We start from the raw sequence: 15,487 nt of genomic DNA, 5'->3' as shown, positions 1-15,487 counted from the left end.
TTTAAAAAAAAAAAAAAAAAAAAGTGGGTGGGTTGGGTTTGTAGTTATCTGCTGGAATTATTTTCTATTTTTTCCATTAAAAAATTGTTTAGCCAATTCTAGTACATGCCACAACTGCTGTGATCATTACTGGCTTGCTTTTAATACTTAATTCTACTCTTTCTCAGTTTCTAGTTCATTTCACTTGCAGGGAGTCAGGTGAGCCTAGCAAGAGAAAGTCATATTTACCTGCCGACAAGCAATACTTGATCACTCGAAATGGTAATTAGTCTTGGTGGTCTATAACACTGAATGAGTTTGTCTGAATATGCTGGCCAACTAATGATGTATACTACAATAACTTGTATTAATAATAATAGTAATCCCATAAATTATAACACCACTCTGTGTGGTGTTGAAAAAGTTACTGACTTCAAATATTTAATTCTTTAACTTCACTTTGTAAAAAGTATCCACTAGAAAATTTGAGTTTTTATAAATTTAAGACTTGCCCCCACTTCCACACATGCAGCAAGAGGGATAAAGTGAAATGGATAAGAGAAGAGGCTGATAGTTGTTATTGAACTTCTTGAACTACTTAGCATCTGTAACTTATTGCTCAGTAGCATAGGTCTGAATCTCCATGTTAGAGGGTTTACATTCAATCCTCATCCCCTTTAGTTGTACTATAAAAAAAATCTATAATTTGTCAAGTCTTGATTATAATCTAATTCTCTATGCAGTTCCTTGTCTGAGGAGAGCATCATCAGTAGAGGAAGAATATGAAGCTGCTGGAGGAGAAGTTCTTATTGATAATGATGATAATGACGGTTGGCTGGCAACACACGGGAAACCGAGAGGTATATCATTCACTCCTTCTGTTTAGGAGCAGCTTCATCTTTTATCCAGTCTGACAATTTCTTGTTTATAAAGAAAACAAAAGGGAGGAGGATGACGACTTACCTTCAATAGACACGTTAGAAATAAGTAAGAAGAATGCCATCCAATCAATTCCTTCATACTTTGGGGGTGATGAGGAGGAAGACATACCAGACATGGGAGACTTTGAGGATGCTGACAATCTTATTGAATCAGATCCTGTAAGAATCTCTCATATGCCCTTACAATAAGTTTTTGAACTTGCTATGCTCTAGGAAGCTAGCCATATCTTGAACTCTTACGTTGTAAAGGGAAAGGATTAGTTTGCTTTATTTGTGAACAATTATCTCAATTAGATATCATATATTTAGATCATTCAACTTCCCTACCAACCTCTGTTGATTGTTATTTCATATGGTAGGGTACACTTCAAAATACATATATTGTGGCTAATGAGCCTGAGGACGATAATATTTTAAGAACTCGGACATATGATGTCAGCATCACGTAAGTCAATTTCAGTTGAATGTTTTGCATACCATTGCTATGTATATATGTGGTCATAACTCATAAGTTTTCCATAATCTCAGGTATGACAAGTACTACCAAACTCCTCGTGTTTGGCTCACTGGATATGATGAGGTGAGTTCGTCCCGTGTTCTGTTGCTGGTGGAGCATGATTTGTATGTGATATAGAATAATACACTCATGACAGCAAAGATGGACTCTAAGCTATTGTTCATATGGATAAATTCTACATATTTCTCTTTTTATTTGAGCTAATCAATTCCTATGAAGTTGGTGTTATCCTTATATCCTCTGCCTGATAGTGTCATTGCCTGAAAATTTTGAAAGATTTAATTATGTTCCTTGTGTAATGTCTTCTTGTAGATGTGACAATTGAATGCAATTTTATTGGCTTTCACCTACTAAAAATCTAAAATCACTCCCTAATTTACTTCTTTTATTATCTTGATTTCCCACATAAGGATGTGCATTTTGTTTTATATGACAGTCAAGGATGCTACTACAGCCAGAGCTTGTACTTGAAGATGTCAGCCAAGACCATGCTCGCAAGACGGTGAGACATGATTGCTAGTTATTTGGATTTAGTGGCTCACATAGAAAAATCTTGTCACACACTACTTAATGCAGGGAAAAGTTAGTTATGACCTTTTGCAAATTCATTGCTTTTGCAAATTCATTGTTTAACCTGTTGGGGGGGGGGGGGGTTGAGGGGGGGGTGGTTTAGTGGAAGGGACTCATCCATCCTTAACCAAACGTCAAGGGTTCGATCCTTGGCTTTGGCCTACAATTCAGCAAGGGGATTAGTCACTGTGTTCGACGAAATCCAGGGTACACCCAAAAACAAAAAAAGCATGCTTCGTGTTTGTTCTCTATTCCTTGAGCATGAACATTTCCCTCTTTCGCTTAATGGTGTTGTATATCTTTTTGCTCGACATTGCTAAACTCAGGTGACCATTGAAGATCATCCCCACTTGCCCGGGAAACATGCTTCCATACATCCTTGTCGACATGGAGCTGTTATGAAGAAAATTATTGATGTTCTCATGTCAAGAGGAGTTGAACCTGAAGTTCACAAGTAATTTTATTTTTTTACTATCCTGTGCATATGATTCCATTTGGCATCTCTTTTTATGAGATATAATTTTTCCCTTCTCCATCTAAATTGCTTTCGAAGGGTGAGCATGCCTTGTATATATGTGTGTGGAAATTGGAATTGATGCCTCACTATCGTGTGCAGGGTCATCATTTTCTTTACACACATCAAATATGTCCAGATGTTTCATCACTTGATCATTTCTCTCCAATTGGCTAATAAAATTGTCGCTATTGATTTTTTTTAGGTACCTCTTCTTATTCTTGAAATTTATGGCCTCCGTGATTCCAACAATTGAGTATGATTACACCATGGACTTTGATCTTGGCAGCTCTAGCTCCTGATTCAGAAGTAATTCTCTTGACCTATATTCTCGCCAATCCTAAGTAATGCACAAAGACGTGGTTTAAGTTCTGTTTTTTTGTTTTCGTTTTTCAGATCAGATCGATGTTGCGTATAGCAAAGCTTGTGATTGTGCCGCAGTCACCCGTTTATCTAATTATTTGTTGTAAAAAGCATTCTTAAGTCTTTGATTAGAAGGAACAAGGAAATGGTTTGACAAAGAATTCTTAATTAATGCGACTTTGGTGTCTGTAAATTGCAATGATCAGTTTGATGTTTACTAGCTCTGTCTCTCCTCTTCGTCATCTTCGTATTGCTTTGTGTGGGAAAACTCTATTTAACTAAACTTATTCACACAAAGCTCTATATAACTAAACCAATAGAATAAGTTTCAGAGAAATTCATAGTCATTATTGATGGTATATATTATGTAAGTTTTACTACGGTGTAATAGTTTACAAATTACACGTTAACATAAGAGAGGTAAATTGCATTAGGAAGATTTTATGTTGTTAATTAGTTGTTAGTCATTGTTACAATAATCAATAATGTACTACACGATAGATAATATTATTAGTCATAAAATGTGTAAAGCAACATTCATTTACAAAATATACATAAGTTGAGTGGTGTTTATAAATTTATTATACATTGTTTGTATTAACATGCCATAACTAAATAAATTCTCAGTAGAGAGATTGTCTAGTACTTTTACTTTCTCATCAATTAAATTCCTGAAAATTGTTTTTAAGAAATATGTTGGATCAATTGTATTAAGTTAGAATGTAATATTCCATCAGCATGGTGCTTTGAACAATAGAGGTATAGAATTAGTCCAAAGGAGCAACAATCAAACCGACCAACCAGCCAAAAAAAGAGGAACAAGGTAGCCACAACGTACGAGAGCTAAGGTTCCATTCTTGGGAGAATCAAAAAACATACATTAATAATTCATCTCTATACATACAAGAATTGAAAATTGGTGTCTATATATGAACCCTTACCAAACTACTACTGAACCAATCAAGAAATGATGACAGCGACGAGTCGCCACTTCCTCCTAGCGATTGCTTTCAGTTTCATTATCTCCTCCGCCACCGCAGGCTCCTCTGTATAGTAACTCGATCATAATCTCTGATCTTCAATTCCGCCTTTCTATGTATATACATTTCTTGCATGTTATCCTGTTATATGAGTCCATTGAATACTTGAGATCAATGACTTAGATTTTGCTAACTGTGCAACTGTTCAAACAAACTTATAAGAATGGTGGATTCCCGGGAACACGGGCATGGCATATATGCTTTGCGGCCTTTAATTTGCTTATAATATATTTTTTTTTTTTTTAATTCCATTCAATGGGTGCAGGATGAGTACTGCGTGTACAGTCTCTACGTTCAGACCGGCGCGTTCGTGACGGCCGGAACGGACTCGAAAATCAGCGTGGAGTTGGGCGACAAGGCCGGGAATTCAGTGCGGGTCCCGGAGCTCCGGCAGTGGGGTTTAATGAGCCGAGATCACGACTACTTCGAAGGCGGGAAGCTGGACATGTTCTCCGTGAGAGGCGCGTGCCTGGAGTTTCCGCTTTGCAGGCTTAACGTCACCTCCGACGGGTCCGGGCACTACCCCGGCTGGTTCTGCCAGTTTATTGAGGTGACCTCTACGGGGCCGCATCAGGGGTGTAGCCAGTCCATCTTCCATATTAACTGGTGGCTCGCCGGCGATGAGTTGTCGGTGGTTTTTGATGCGTGTGGGTGGGCCGTTAAGCCTGGACGGCCTCTTGTTGTGCGGAAGCCCACTGCGCCTTCTCAGTCATAGATGTTGTGTTTGGTTGTTTTGTTCTTTATTTTGTTTTGTTTTTGGATTCTGTAAATCTTCCCAATCTTTATTGATGAAAAATAAGTTATTATTGCTTCATTTGAGAATCAAACACTGCATGCACCCCAATCAATTGTGTCTAGGTGAAACATAATCATATTCATTCATCTTATTAAAATCAACATTTAGAATAAATACAGATTAAAAAAAATAAGGTGGTAATTTGGTCATTTTACGTATTACTTAAAAATTGAGGTGCATGTGCTTAAAGTACATTGCCTTAGTACTTAAGGTACACTAATTATACACTTCAGAACTCAATGTGAGTCTTTATTGAAACTTGCGTCATTCTAAAGCTTAAAGATGCGTCGTTTCAAAGCTTAAAGTGCGTCTTTTTAACACTTAAGAGGCATCATTTTAACATTTAAGTTGCGTCACTTTAACACTTAAAGATGCGTTGTTTTAACACTTGCACTTGTAAGTGAAAATAGGTGCAAAAATAAGTGCACTTGTACGTGAAACTAGGTGCACTTATATCACAATTACTTGTACCAAAGTTTGAGTTATTTACGAAAATATCACCGCCCGCACGTGGACGGCTGTGAAACGTTCTCATTTCTTTTTTGGGTGGAAGTTAATGCTCCTATATAGTTATTTAAGCTATATGTATAATCTACTCCACGACCAAACAAAACTCTCCAGTAGCCGAGTTGGAGATCTGTCTTCTCTTCTTGCTTGACGTCTGCAGGTCGAAACCGGCCCTATCTTCTTCTCCTTCCATTTTTCTGAGCTCGATCTCCGTCGTCTTCAACCTGTAAGTCTCTGTTTTGCTGAACTATCCGACTCCTATGCAGATACTTTGATGCTCATCTCTCATTGACTTACCAGAATTTCGGATTTGAAAGAATTTGTCAAACACCATGGATCCAAATTTACCTTCTTCTCCTACGTCGTCAAGAAAGGTCTTGAGCTCTGAAATTCGTCTGCTCTACTTCATTTATGTGTTCAATTTCTTACTCAGTAATTACGAATTCATTTAATTCGATATGAATTTTCTCCTCTTCATTTTTCATGATTTACAGTTTAGGTTTGCTCCAAAGCCACCTCCTCGTCCTCGCAGAGCTAAGAGTAAAGTCGAACTCAGAACGTACTCGATCTTTTCCTTTTTACTCGAATTTTCAACTCCTGTTAGTGTTTTCGTTTTGATGTTACTGTTTTTCTGTGAATAATATGATTAATTCTAGTTTTGGATGTATAAATTGCAGAGAATCAAGCAGGCACGATGCTTCTGATGATGAAGTTCCCGACGCTCGTCTTCTCCGGCGAGCCAATGTAAGTTACCGGAACGGTGATTCGGCACTGTATATCATACTCTAGAAGCTCCGAAGTTGCAAGTTGCAACTGCATATGTGTTAGAGCATACCAATAGGGATTGTTTAATTATTTTGCTGGGTTAGAATATTTACCGTCTACTTATTTGAGAGAATTATCCTCTGCACTCTTTTTTTTTTTAGGAAAAATTACATTTTGTTGTCCCTGAGTTATATAAGAATGGTAGAATTTATCTCTAAGTGTCATCGGTCATGCTCACTCTTCGTCCCTAAATTATTATTAGCGTTGTACTTTTCGCCACTAAGTTATACTAAAATTTCAAATTTCGTTCATAATGTTTTAGTAGTAAAGGGACAAAAAGTACAACGTTAATGATAACTTAGAAACGAAAAGTGAGCATGACGAACATTTAGGACGAATTTTACAATTACCCTATAACTTAGGAACGAAAAGTACAATTTTCTAAAAGGAAGAAAAAAAAAAAAAGGACAAAAAGGGCAGGGTAATTTTGATAGTTTTTTTTTTTTTTTTAATTGTAAGAACAGCATGAGAAAACAAATCTCATGAGATGAGACTAATCCAGTTGAGTCTTGATCAGTAAGCTCTTTTTAAACATAAAATGTTTAATTTGCTTTCCTAGCTTGTTATTGAAGTAGGAAACTAGGGCATATTAAGAAACTGCAAGATTCATGCATAATCTTTAGTTCCCCTTCTAATCTTAAAAACTTATATGCTTGGATTTGTTCCTTACAGGAGCATCTGAATAGGGGGAAACCTAAAGCTGAGAAGAAGGGTAATTTCCATCTCTACTGCATTCATTAATTCAAGATTTCAATGTTCTGTCATTGCATTTGTTTCCAGCCTATTATTGTATACCCTGCTGAGTTCGTGGATCTTTGCATCTAGTAACTGAAAGTAATGCCTAATTGACCATTGTCAAGCATAAGTGATGTAGGATTAAAACCTCTGGAATCTCGAAAAGATTATGAATTTTTTGGTGATAGCATGTGAAGTCTAAAGACTAGTAAGTAGTTACTGGGACATTTTACTTACTGGAAAACACAGAATAAAACTAGGAACCAAAAAATTGAGAGTTTTTATTGTAGTGGCAATGACCATACTCATTGTGTGGATTGAGACCAAAAAGATTACAGAGAGAGTGTGGTGTAGTGTATCAACAATCTCCTCATTCTTGAATTTCTCTAATAAATCAGCGGCTCAAGTTGTATTTTCTCATGGAGTGGCATCATCAGCTCCTATAAGGACATATGGAAATCCTAGGGAAGGGACGAGTGATAGTGCGGGATTGAAAGGTTCTGGTTATGGTGACCCGCGAGACCTTGTGGCCTTACCTTCGAATACTAATGTTGATGTAGATGAAGATCGTTTGGCGAAAGCTGAAAGCATAAAGAAGAAAAAACGAGAATACCGAGAACCTTGGGTAATACTTTTTTTTCTCATCTTTCTAACATGTAAATGCCCATGCCTTGGGTTGTCAAAACTTGACTTTGCCTTTGCAGGATTACAAGAATAGCTACTATCCTATCACTCTTCCTCTAAGGAAGCCTAATTCTGGAGACCCAGGTATTCTCAAGATGTGATTGAATAACATTTCTTTAAAGCAGAGGTCATATATTTTTTATCCATTAAGCATTTTTAGTGTTTATGCCCGCCTTTCATACTTCATAGTTGCTTAACAATATCATAATTCCATCTATTCCTGCCTATCTGCCCTGCAGAAATCCTTGATGAAGAAGAATTCGGAGAGGCAGCGAGAAATGTGGAGTATGATGAGACCAAAATACATCCTTCTTCTGACCTTGGATTGCTGGTAAACACAACTAGCAATTTGCTTGTACTTTTTATTTCTTGAAATAAGAATAAGCAGTTTAAATTTAATTCACTTGTTACCCTCGATGACCAGGATGAACAGGATGAAGATGAACGAAGACTGTTTTTTATTCAGATTCCTAATAATTTGCCTTCATACAAGAGTATTGGAGATGAGACAGCATTGCCTGCTGCATCGACGAAGGGAAAAGAGGTAGTTGAGGTTCCAAGTAGTGCAAAAGGAAAAGAAAAAGTTGAGAACCCGACGGTTTTGAGAAGGAGAAGCAGTCCAAACAAGGGATGCAGTTTGGAAGAGTTGCCTGGGGGTTACATGGGGAAGATGCTGGTTTACAAGAGTGGAGCAGTTAAATTGAAACTAGGAAACATCTTATACGATGTAAGTAACATCCTTACCCAGTCTTAGACTGTTTTGTATATTAACAAACTTCTGTAATAATGGCAAATGAATTGCAGGTCTCGCCTGGGGTAGGATGCTCATCGGCTCAGGAAGTTGTTGCAATCAACACCGTCGATAAAACCTGCTGTAAGCTGGGAGGCATTTACAAACACGCTGTCGTGATTCCTGACATCGATTCACTCCTGGACTAGTATGAGATCACCACCATTATGCTATGGATATAACATGAAAACAATGGCCTATGGTGATATGGTCACTGGATATTGAAGCCTAATTGTACCTAGTTGTACCTACATGTAACTTCTATGCAGCAATGTCCCTCCATCTGCAGAATGAATGCTTTGGACAAGTAGAAGGCGAAAATATGTTGTGTCATTACTACTTTGATTCTGTGTACAAGAAAATCGAATATGTCCAATGTTGTTGAAAAGAAGTGCATGAGTAAATAGCCTTTTCATGTAGTTTCGACAGATTTTGATGAGTATTATGCCTTCTGGGCTCGAGACACAACTACTATCAGTAAAACTAGGACTGAGAGGAAGAAAGAAGTCCTGAACCCTTGATCTAAGAGATCTGTGTTGCCTTCTGATGCTTTTTTCTCCCCTTCAGGAGGCTGAAACAAGTCGTTTATAAACGTCATCACCTTGTCAATCACCTCCATCATTTTTGTCTTGGCATTGCTGAAAATCCAGCTCCAAACGTCGTCTGGTTCCCCATTCGACGCCACAGATTCCTCATATGTGCTCCCTGCGAAAGCCCGGTCAGGTACAGTCACTGCCATAACACAACCAACAATAATAAATGTGCAATTTTACTATCGGTTTAAACATGTTTGCCGCGTTTATGGAAACAATATAAACCTTGCTTGAGTGAATCTCTGAGCTCTTTCACTGCCTCATTGTTCAAAACAGCATCCCAAACAGCTTTATCAGATGACAATGAAACAACCATTCTCTATGGAGATAAAGGGAGAAACATGAGCTTTAATTACAACATTTCCTGGCTTAAATTGCAATTGAAATTTAGGCATTGAATGGTATAGTACCTTGATGGCAGGCTCAGTCTGCATCAGATGAAAAGCTTCATATACTCTGTTTGGGACATAAGGCCTCACCATTCTTGAATTACAGATATGTAAAGATGGTTCCATCCAATCCGACGACCCTGATGGCGTCGAGCTAGCCTGAATACCAATTTCCTCCGCCGTGTCTTTGAGTGCACTGGTGGCGGTATTACTCTTTGAGGCTGCAGGCTCAAACACCCTAACAAAACCACAACCATAATTAGCCATGACAACAAGTCAACAACTCCTGACGATGATAACGATGATTAAAACGCAAAAACACTCTTTCTGTGAGAGTCACACATCAACTGTGGCTGGAGATGAAAGCTGCTTCTGCTACTACGAGATTAGGTTTCTCGTAGAGTTGAATAATAAGTCCAATCAAACTACCTAATAAGCTAATCAACTTGCACCAGACCCTAATATGTAATATATAATTTACATTTTCGTGCAACATAGATTGCATACATACAATATATGGAGAAACAACAAATTTAACGATTGAAATGTGAAAACACACATCACTACCACACAGAGAAATCAAATTTGTGTGCATCATAGATTGCATAGACACAATATGCTACAGGAATTGAAGCAATTAAGTAGAACATAAGAATAATATATGGAATTTGTTACATGTGATTTCATTCTATTTGTCAATATCTAAAGGCATCATAAGATTTTTGGAAAGATTTGAACTCACTGTTGAAGAGCGGAGAATGCATGGTGAACCTCGTCCAACGAAGGAACAGCACCAAAAACAAATTCATCGTCGTAAAAGTAGTTCCCCATTTCTTCATCTTCACGTCCGTCGTCCAAGCATTCCCACTCAGATTCCTCGCTGCACGCCGGCGATGAAGAGCGAGAAGGCGCGGCGGCGGACGGAGAAAAAGGCGATGAAGGAGCGGAGGCGGCGGTAGAGAGCGTTAAGATGTTTGAAGCATGGGACTGCAGATTATTCAGAGTGTGTTTTCTCGGTTGTTCTCGAGCAGCGGCGCCGCCGCTGCTAACGCCGGCCCTGACGGCTCTGTGAATGTTCTTAAGCATGCTGCCGCCGCCGCCTCCTCCGCCGATCCCTCCGCTGCCACCGCTCAGAGACCTCCGCATCTTCTCCTTATCGCTTTTTTGTGCTTCAATTCTGTTATGTGTTTATCAGGCAGATATTTTATTCGTTTTTTTCCCGAGAGAATATGGACTTTAGAACTTCTTCGCAGATTAAAACGTCATATTTATATTATATTCTATTCTTGCTCACTGCTTGGCCCAACAGGATTTAAATAAATCAGAGTGATTCAGCAATCCATTAGAGTCACCTCGACAAGAGAGTTATTGTAGCTACTGGGCTCGATCTTGATCATATTTATATTTTTAAACTTAAATAGAGATGCACGCATTTTATATAAATTAATTTTGAATATTTTCTTATTCTTAACTCAAAATTAATGTGTTGATTTGATGTCAATAACCTTGTCGTCTAGTAGCACGAAGTGACTTTCTCAAATGAAATGGAATCGTAGGTCATAGGTTCAAGCCCAAATAGGTGAGGATAGTATTGACTCATTAGATACAAATACTATATCGTAATAAAGTTCAATATTATTGAACGAAAGTGTTGAGTAAGATAAATTGATTTTGATTTCTATATGAGCAAAAAGGGTGGTGTAAAATATGGATGTTTAACTTGTAAAACCTCGCAAACAAAAGTAATTATACGTCACAGTAGGGGCTGTTCTCCAAGCAACTTTTTGCTGCATTAACAAGCACACATTACAGAAATTGATGAAGCAATTAAATTTATATATATCAAGAGCAACAAGCAAGATAGAGAAAACATACGAGTATAAGGCAACATCTAAACCATTAAAAAAATAGCCTCAATATAAATTTTTTTGAGACACAATGAAGTTATAACAATTGAATTTGGTTGTTTAACAAATTCAATCATGATGGTAAATACAAGAAAAATATTTGTCAATATGTGTTTTACAAATAAGTAATGGAATTTTAATTTCATTCCTCCTTAAATATTTTATGTGAATCAAATTCGCAGTAAAAGTTAAAAAAAAAAATAAATCATTTCCTCACTTCTGCCGTGTCCACCTTTGCATTAAACATGACTATTTATAGGCAAATTAACATGGCAATTTGAAGAAGTTAAATTACCAACTTCATTTGGATAAGAAATTTCAACCATTTGAGAAACAAATTCAAACTTTAATTCAAAAATTAAATCCCATCCTTCAAACAATTGCAGCATGGAGTTTATTATGTTTAAGAAAGAATTTCTCCAATTTTGAACAGTTTAATTATGTCCTAAATTTGGTCCGATTAGTAGTTGTGACTTGGACTTAATTAAGAGGGACTAATAATCCAAAGGTGTAACTCAAGTGTTAAATGAACTTCTTTGTGAGTAAGAACTCCGAAATAATCCAGGTTCGATTCTCACAAGTGACAATTCTCCTTGAATCAGTTCATGTGCTTCTCGGAGCGAGCGAGGATTTTACACCAAAAAAATTAAGAGGAACTAATTACTCGTACATATACATGCATTTAAGCATGCCTAATTATAGCAAATTAACATAGTTTGAAGAAGTTAAATTGCCAGCTTCATTTAGATAAGAAATTTAATTTCAACCATTTGAAAAATAACTTCAAACTTCAAAGCATAAATTTCATCCTTTAAACAAGTGAAGCATAGAGTTTATTATGTCTAAGACATAATTTATCCAATTTCGAATGTCCTAAATTTGGTTCAATTAGTAGGTCCAACTTGGACTAATTACTTGTACATACATGTACGTATATACACTAAATGCTATAAACTTCAACATTTCATTACTCTAATATTCTGTCACTAAATCATTTATCAATTTATTTGACAAAATCAATTCACTCGTAATTTCACAAGCTTAATCGTAACAAAGTAATTACCTAACAATTTATAATCTTATCCATCATCTAACTCAACAACTCCAAATAATCACATCAACGTTAGATCACATACACATAAATTATGAATATTAATTTCTCTACAAATTTTTAAATGTTGTCACGAGTTAGATTCCTTATATGCACAAAAGTATATATTATATAGTAAAAGAGTCGAGATATATGTTGTTGAGAGTTATTTTTTGTTACAAAACCAGCTTAGTTGGCATGAGTGATTGTACACTCTTATCCCTTAAAAGAGATCGGGAGTCCGAACCCCTCTTGTATAAAAAAATAAATCTTGCCAACACTTTACCCCATAATTGGGCCGGTTCGATGCGAGTGAAAATTAGTCTAAGTATGGTATGAGTCTAAATGTGTTTTTTAGGGTCTGCTCAGGACAGCTCGTGGTCTAACTAAAAAAAATGAAGAATGGGCCGCAGAAACTGAAAAATGGGCCGTAAAGATGACGAGCCCAGCCCAACATTTGGAGCCCATAATCTAATTGTCTGATCTAACCTAGCAGTGGCACCTTCTCAACTTATTTATGCCCTCACAGCTCCTTCCTTCAGCCGACTAGCCGAGGATACCAGCAGGCAAAGGCAGCAGATCGTCTCCACGATGGGTAAGTGTTGCTTCTCTCTTGCCGAGCTCGTGAATCGATTGTTCTTTGAGTTTTGAGGTGAGGTAAAGCTGCATTCTTAGTGTGTGTTGTTCCGATTGAAATGTTTCAGGTGCGTACACATACGTATCGGAGCTATGGAGGAAGAAGCAATCGGATGTGATGAGGTTTTTGCTGAGGGTGAGGTGCTGGGAGTACCGCCAGCTTCCTTCCATAGTTCGCGTCACTAGGTCCACTCGTCCCGACAAGGCTCGTCGCCTTGGCTACAAGGCTAAGCAGGTATATCTAGACTGATTGAAGTTGAGTTTGAGTGATGACTTTTTGATGTAATTTGTGATGCACGGTTTTGTTGAGTTTCTATGTTTATGTATGTCGCGGTCTAAAGTGGTTGAGGTTGATTGCAATGTAATTGTTGTTTATATATATCTATTTTGATATTGTGTATCGTTTAATTTGTGTTTACTTATGTCATTTATTGCTTGCTGTGTATAATTGGATGACCTCCACTTATAGGGTGAGTGCAGTATAATTGTTGTTTATGTATTCATTTTGAAATTGTGTGTCGTTTAATTCATGCTTACTGGTTAATGCTTGCTTAATCCGTGTGTATGTCATTTCTTGCTTGCTTTGTACAATTGGATGACCTCAACTTAAAGGTTGAGTGCAATATAATTGTTGTTTTTGTACCTTTTTGTTATTGTGTGCTGTTTAATTCATATACTGCCTGCTTAATCCATACGTGTATGTCATTTCTTGGTTGTTGTGCATAATCGAATGGTTTCAGCTGAAAAGGTTGAGTGCAATATAATTGTTTATATATTCACTTTGTGATTGTGTATTTAGTTTGTGTTTACTGCATGCTTAATCTGGATGAGTATGCCATTTCTTGCTTGCTGTGTATAATTGAATGTTCTCAACTGAAAAGGAAATCCACCACTGTTAGTAGATGTTTGCTTTGTTGTTCACACCAGACTTTGACAGTCCCTTTCAATTTTTCACATTCATTATTCAGTGGTTTTTAGGGAGTTTTGAGTATCACAGGAAGGAGATGAGTGGACTTAAGTTTCTGTGATTGACCACTTCAGAGTTTTCAACTGTGTGTAGCTTTCATTTTGTACTAAACTAACTATGACATGCTTTGTAGTTCATGTTGCACGTTTTGTCATCTTTCTTGTGTCTGTTTTATGATTTTGATTGATTCCATAAAATGGGTGTTGGTCTATGTATTCCCCATTTGTGTTGGTAAGTATTATTATTGCATTGCATAATGTCTGTTAATCAGTTCTACTTTATTTTCGAAATTGATGAGACATTTTACAAATAAAATTGCTACCTAGTTTCTGATCCGGTAGTCTCATTACCTGTAGCAATAATGCATAGTAGCTTTGAATTAAATCTTGCTGTTGGGATTTTTTTATATTGTGAAATGTTTTGGTGTTATTATTTGTAGGTCTTGATTTCCACTCTTCATATTTGCCTTCTGTCTTAGCAGTTCTTTTGGCTCTCACTTGCTAAGAAATAATATTCTATTCACAGGGCTATGTCATCTATAGAGTTCGTGTGAGACGTGGTGGTAGAAAGCGCCCCGTTCCCAAGGGTATTGTTTATGGCAAGCCCACAAACCAGGGTGTGACTCAGCTGAAATTTCAGCGGAGCAAACGCTCGGTTGCTGAGGAGCGCGCTGGCAGGAAACTCGGTGGCCTCAGGGTTTTGAACTCTTACTGGATTAACGAGGTTTGTTCGGAGACTTTTCCTCCACTCTATTTCTACGTGATCCCTTAACTGCATATACTAATTTCGACATTTCCGACTTCAGGATTCCACCTACAAGTACTACGAGGTAATATTGGTTGATCCCGCCCACGCTGCAATCCGCAACGACCCTAGGATCAACTGGCTGTGCAACCCTGTACACAAGCACAGAGAGCTTCGCGGTCTGACCTCGGCTGGGAAGAAGTACAGGGGTCTCCGGGGAAGGGGACACTTGCACCACAAAGCCCGACCTTCGAGAAGGGCGACCTGGAAGAGGAACCAGACACTCTCCCTGCGCCGCTACCGTTAATGCTAGATACTGTTTTGGAGTTTTTGTTTCTTTGCCTTGTTTTGCTATGATGGGAATTGTTCACTGTTTTGCAGAGCTCAAGACTATAATTTTGTCTGTTTTTCATCCAAGATATTAGATACCTAAGACATCACCGAAAATCAGTCCATTGTTGTTTAAAGTTAAAATATCACTTGTCCTTTGTTGTTGCGTTTGAATTGAGTTGCATTTTCATTAGATTTTGAGCTAGTTAAATTCGAATAGGTTCAGTTACATACAACCTTATATAACACCAATATAACTCTTCAATTTACATAGAATCCGAACCTAGTTTTCAAGTAAAACTTTTGATGTGTCCATAGTAGGACTATTGTGTTATATCTTGAACCTATTCAAATTGGATGGCCCAAACCATATAACTACAGTGGTGGGGTCCAATACTATGCTATTCTGCAACTTTAGTATTACATGGACATAATTTAAGAACATATTCATTAAGTTAATATCTTAAATCTATAATAAAAACATACTAATTTTTAACCAAGTATCTCTTAATATATTCATGATTTCATGTCAAACATAGATTCAAAACTACATTTAAATGCAAATTGAAT

General features: G+C 37.3%; 5 protein-coding genes across 8 annotated transcripts in view; 4 read left to right on the top strand and 1 right to left on the bottom strand.

Annotated features, from left to right (window-relative positions):
- Window positions 1-3,117, top strand: part of LOC116011903 (autophagy-related protein 3) — a 5,451-nt gene extending 2,334 nt beyond the window's left edge. Inside the window, exons 2-10 of the mRNA XM_031251329.1 lie at window positions 191-261; window positions 723-839; window positions 913-1,079; window positions 1,280-1,365; window positions 1,449-1,500; window positions 1,874-1,939; window positions 2,334-2,461; window positions 2,727-2,830; window positions 2,918-3,117. Coding sequence (XP_031107189.1) covers window positions 191-261; window positions 723-839; window positions 913-1,079; window positions 1,280-1,365; window positions 1,449-1,500; window positions 1,874-1,939; window positions 2,334-2,461; window positions 2,727-2,823 — 784 coding nt within the window. The 3' untranslated portion in view covers window positions 2,824-2,830; window positions 2,918-3,117. The remainder of the gene's footprint in view (window positions 1-190; window positions 262-722; window positions 840-912; window positions 1,080-1,279; window positions 1,366-1,448; window positions 1,501-1,873; window positions 1,940-2,333; window positions 2,462-2,726; window positions 2,831-2,917) is intronic.
- Window positions 3,118-3,854: 737 nt separating this feature from the next.
- Window positions 3,855-4,706, top strand: LOC116012939 (PLAT domain-containing protein 3-like). Its single transcript, XM_031252606.1, has 2 exons — window positions 3,855-3,932; window positions 4,190-4,706. The coding sequence occupies exons 1-2, from the start codon at window positions 3,855-3,857 to the stop codon at window positions 4,637-4,639; spliced, it is 528 nt and encodes a 175-aa protein (XP_031108466.1). The 3' UTR covers window positions 4,640-4,706.
- Window positions 4,707-5,327: 621 nt separating this feature from the next.
- Window positions 5,328-8,665, top strand: LOC116014117. 3 transcript variants are annotated; one of them, XM_031254118.1, is made up of 10 exons: window positions 5,328-5,453; window positions 5,528-5,601; window positions 5,722-5,786; window positions 5,905-5,971; window positions 6,725-6,764; window positions 7,348-7,412; window positions 7,492-7,555; window positions 7,711-7,802; window positions 7,896-8,198; window positions 8,276-8,665. In XM_031254118.1, exons 2-10 carry the CDS (start codon window positions 5,560-5,562, stop codon window positions 8,408-8,410), a joined length of 873 nt encoding a protein of 290 aa, XP_031109978.1. In that variant the 5' UTR covers window positions 5,328-5,453; window positions 5,528-5,559; the 3' UTR covers window positions 8,411-8,665. The 3 variants fall into 3 exon arrangements, with proteins under 3 accessions (XP_031109978.1, XP_031109977.1, XP_031109976.1); XM_031254117.1 differs by having other exon boundaries at window positions 7,186-7,412; window positions 7,905-8,198; XM_031254116.1 differs by having other exon boundaries at window positions 7,186-7,412.
- LOC116014118 lies at window positions 8,575-10,436 on the bottom strand. Of its 2 annotated transcripts, none has more exons than XM_031254120.1 (4): window positions 9,986-10,436; window positions 9,265-9,481; window positions 9,080-9,173; window positions 8,575-8,966 (listed from the first exon to the last, which is right to left on the bottom strand). In XM_031254120.1, exons 1-4 carry the CDS (start codon window positions 10,387-10,389, stop codon window positions 8,704-8,706), a joined length of 978 nt encoding a protein of 325 aa, XP_031109980.1. In that variant the 5' UTR covers window positions 10,390-10,436; the 3' UTR covers window positions 8,575-8,703. The 2 variants fall into 2 exon arrangements, with proteins under 2 accessions (XP_031109980.1, XP_031109979.1); XM_031254119.1 differs by having other exon boundaries at window positions 8,575-8,993; window positions 9,986-10,435.
- Window positions 10,437-12,728: 2,292 nt separating this feature from the next.
- On the top strand, window positions 12,729-15,110 carry LOC116014116 (60S ribosomal protein L15-like). Its single transcript, XM_031254115.1, has 4 exons — window positions 12,729-12,835; window positions 12,945-13,111; window positions 14,369-14,566; window positions 14,649-15,110. Exons 1-4 carry the CDS (start codon window positions 12,832-12,834, stop codon window positions 14,892-14,894), a joined length of 615 nt encoding a protein of 204 aa, XP_031109975.1. The 5' UTR covers window positions 12,729-12,831; the 3' UTR covers window positions 14,895-15,110.
- Window positions 15,111-15,487: the final 377 nt, after the last annotated feature.

The sequence above is a fragment of the Ipomoea triloba genome, chromosome 3 (assembly GCF_003576645.1).
Source record: "Ipomoea triloba cultivar NCNSP0323 chromosome 3, ASM357664v1".
Classification (NCBI taxonomy): domain Eukaryota; kingdom Viridiplantae; phylum Streptophyta; class Magnoliopsida; order Solanales; family Convolvulaceae; genus Ipomoea; species Ipomoea triloba.
The sequence above is the reverse complement of the archived record's forward strand: the minus strand, read 5'-3'. Positions and strand labels throughout refer to the sequence as shown.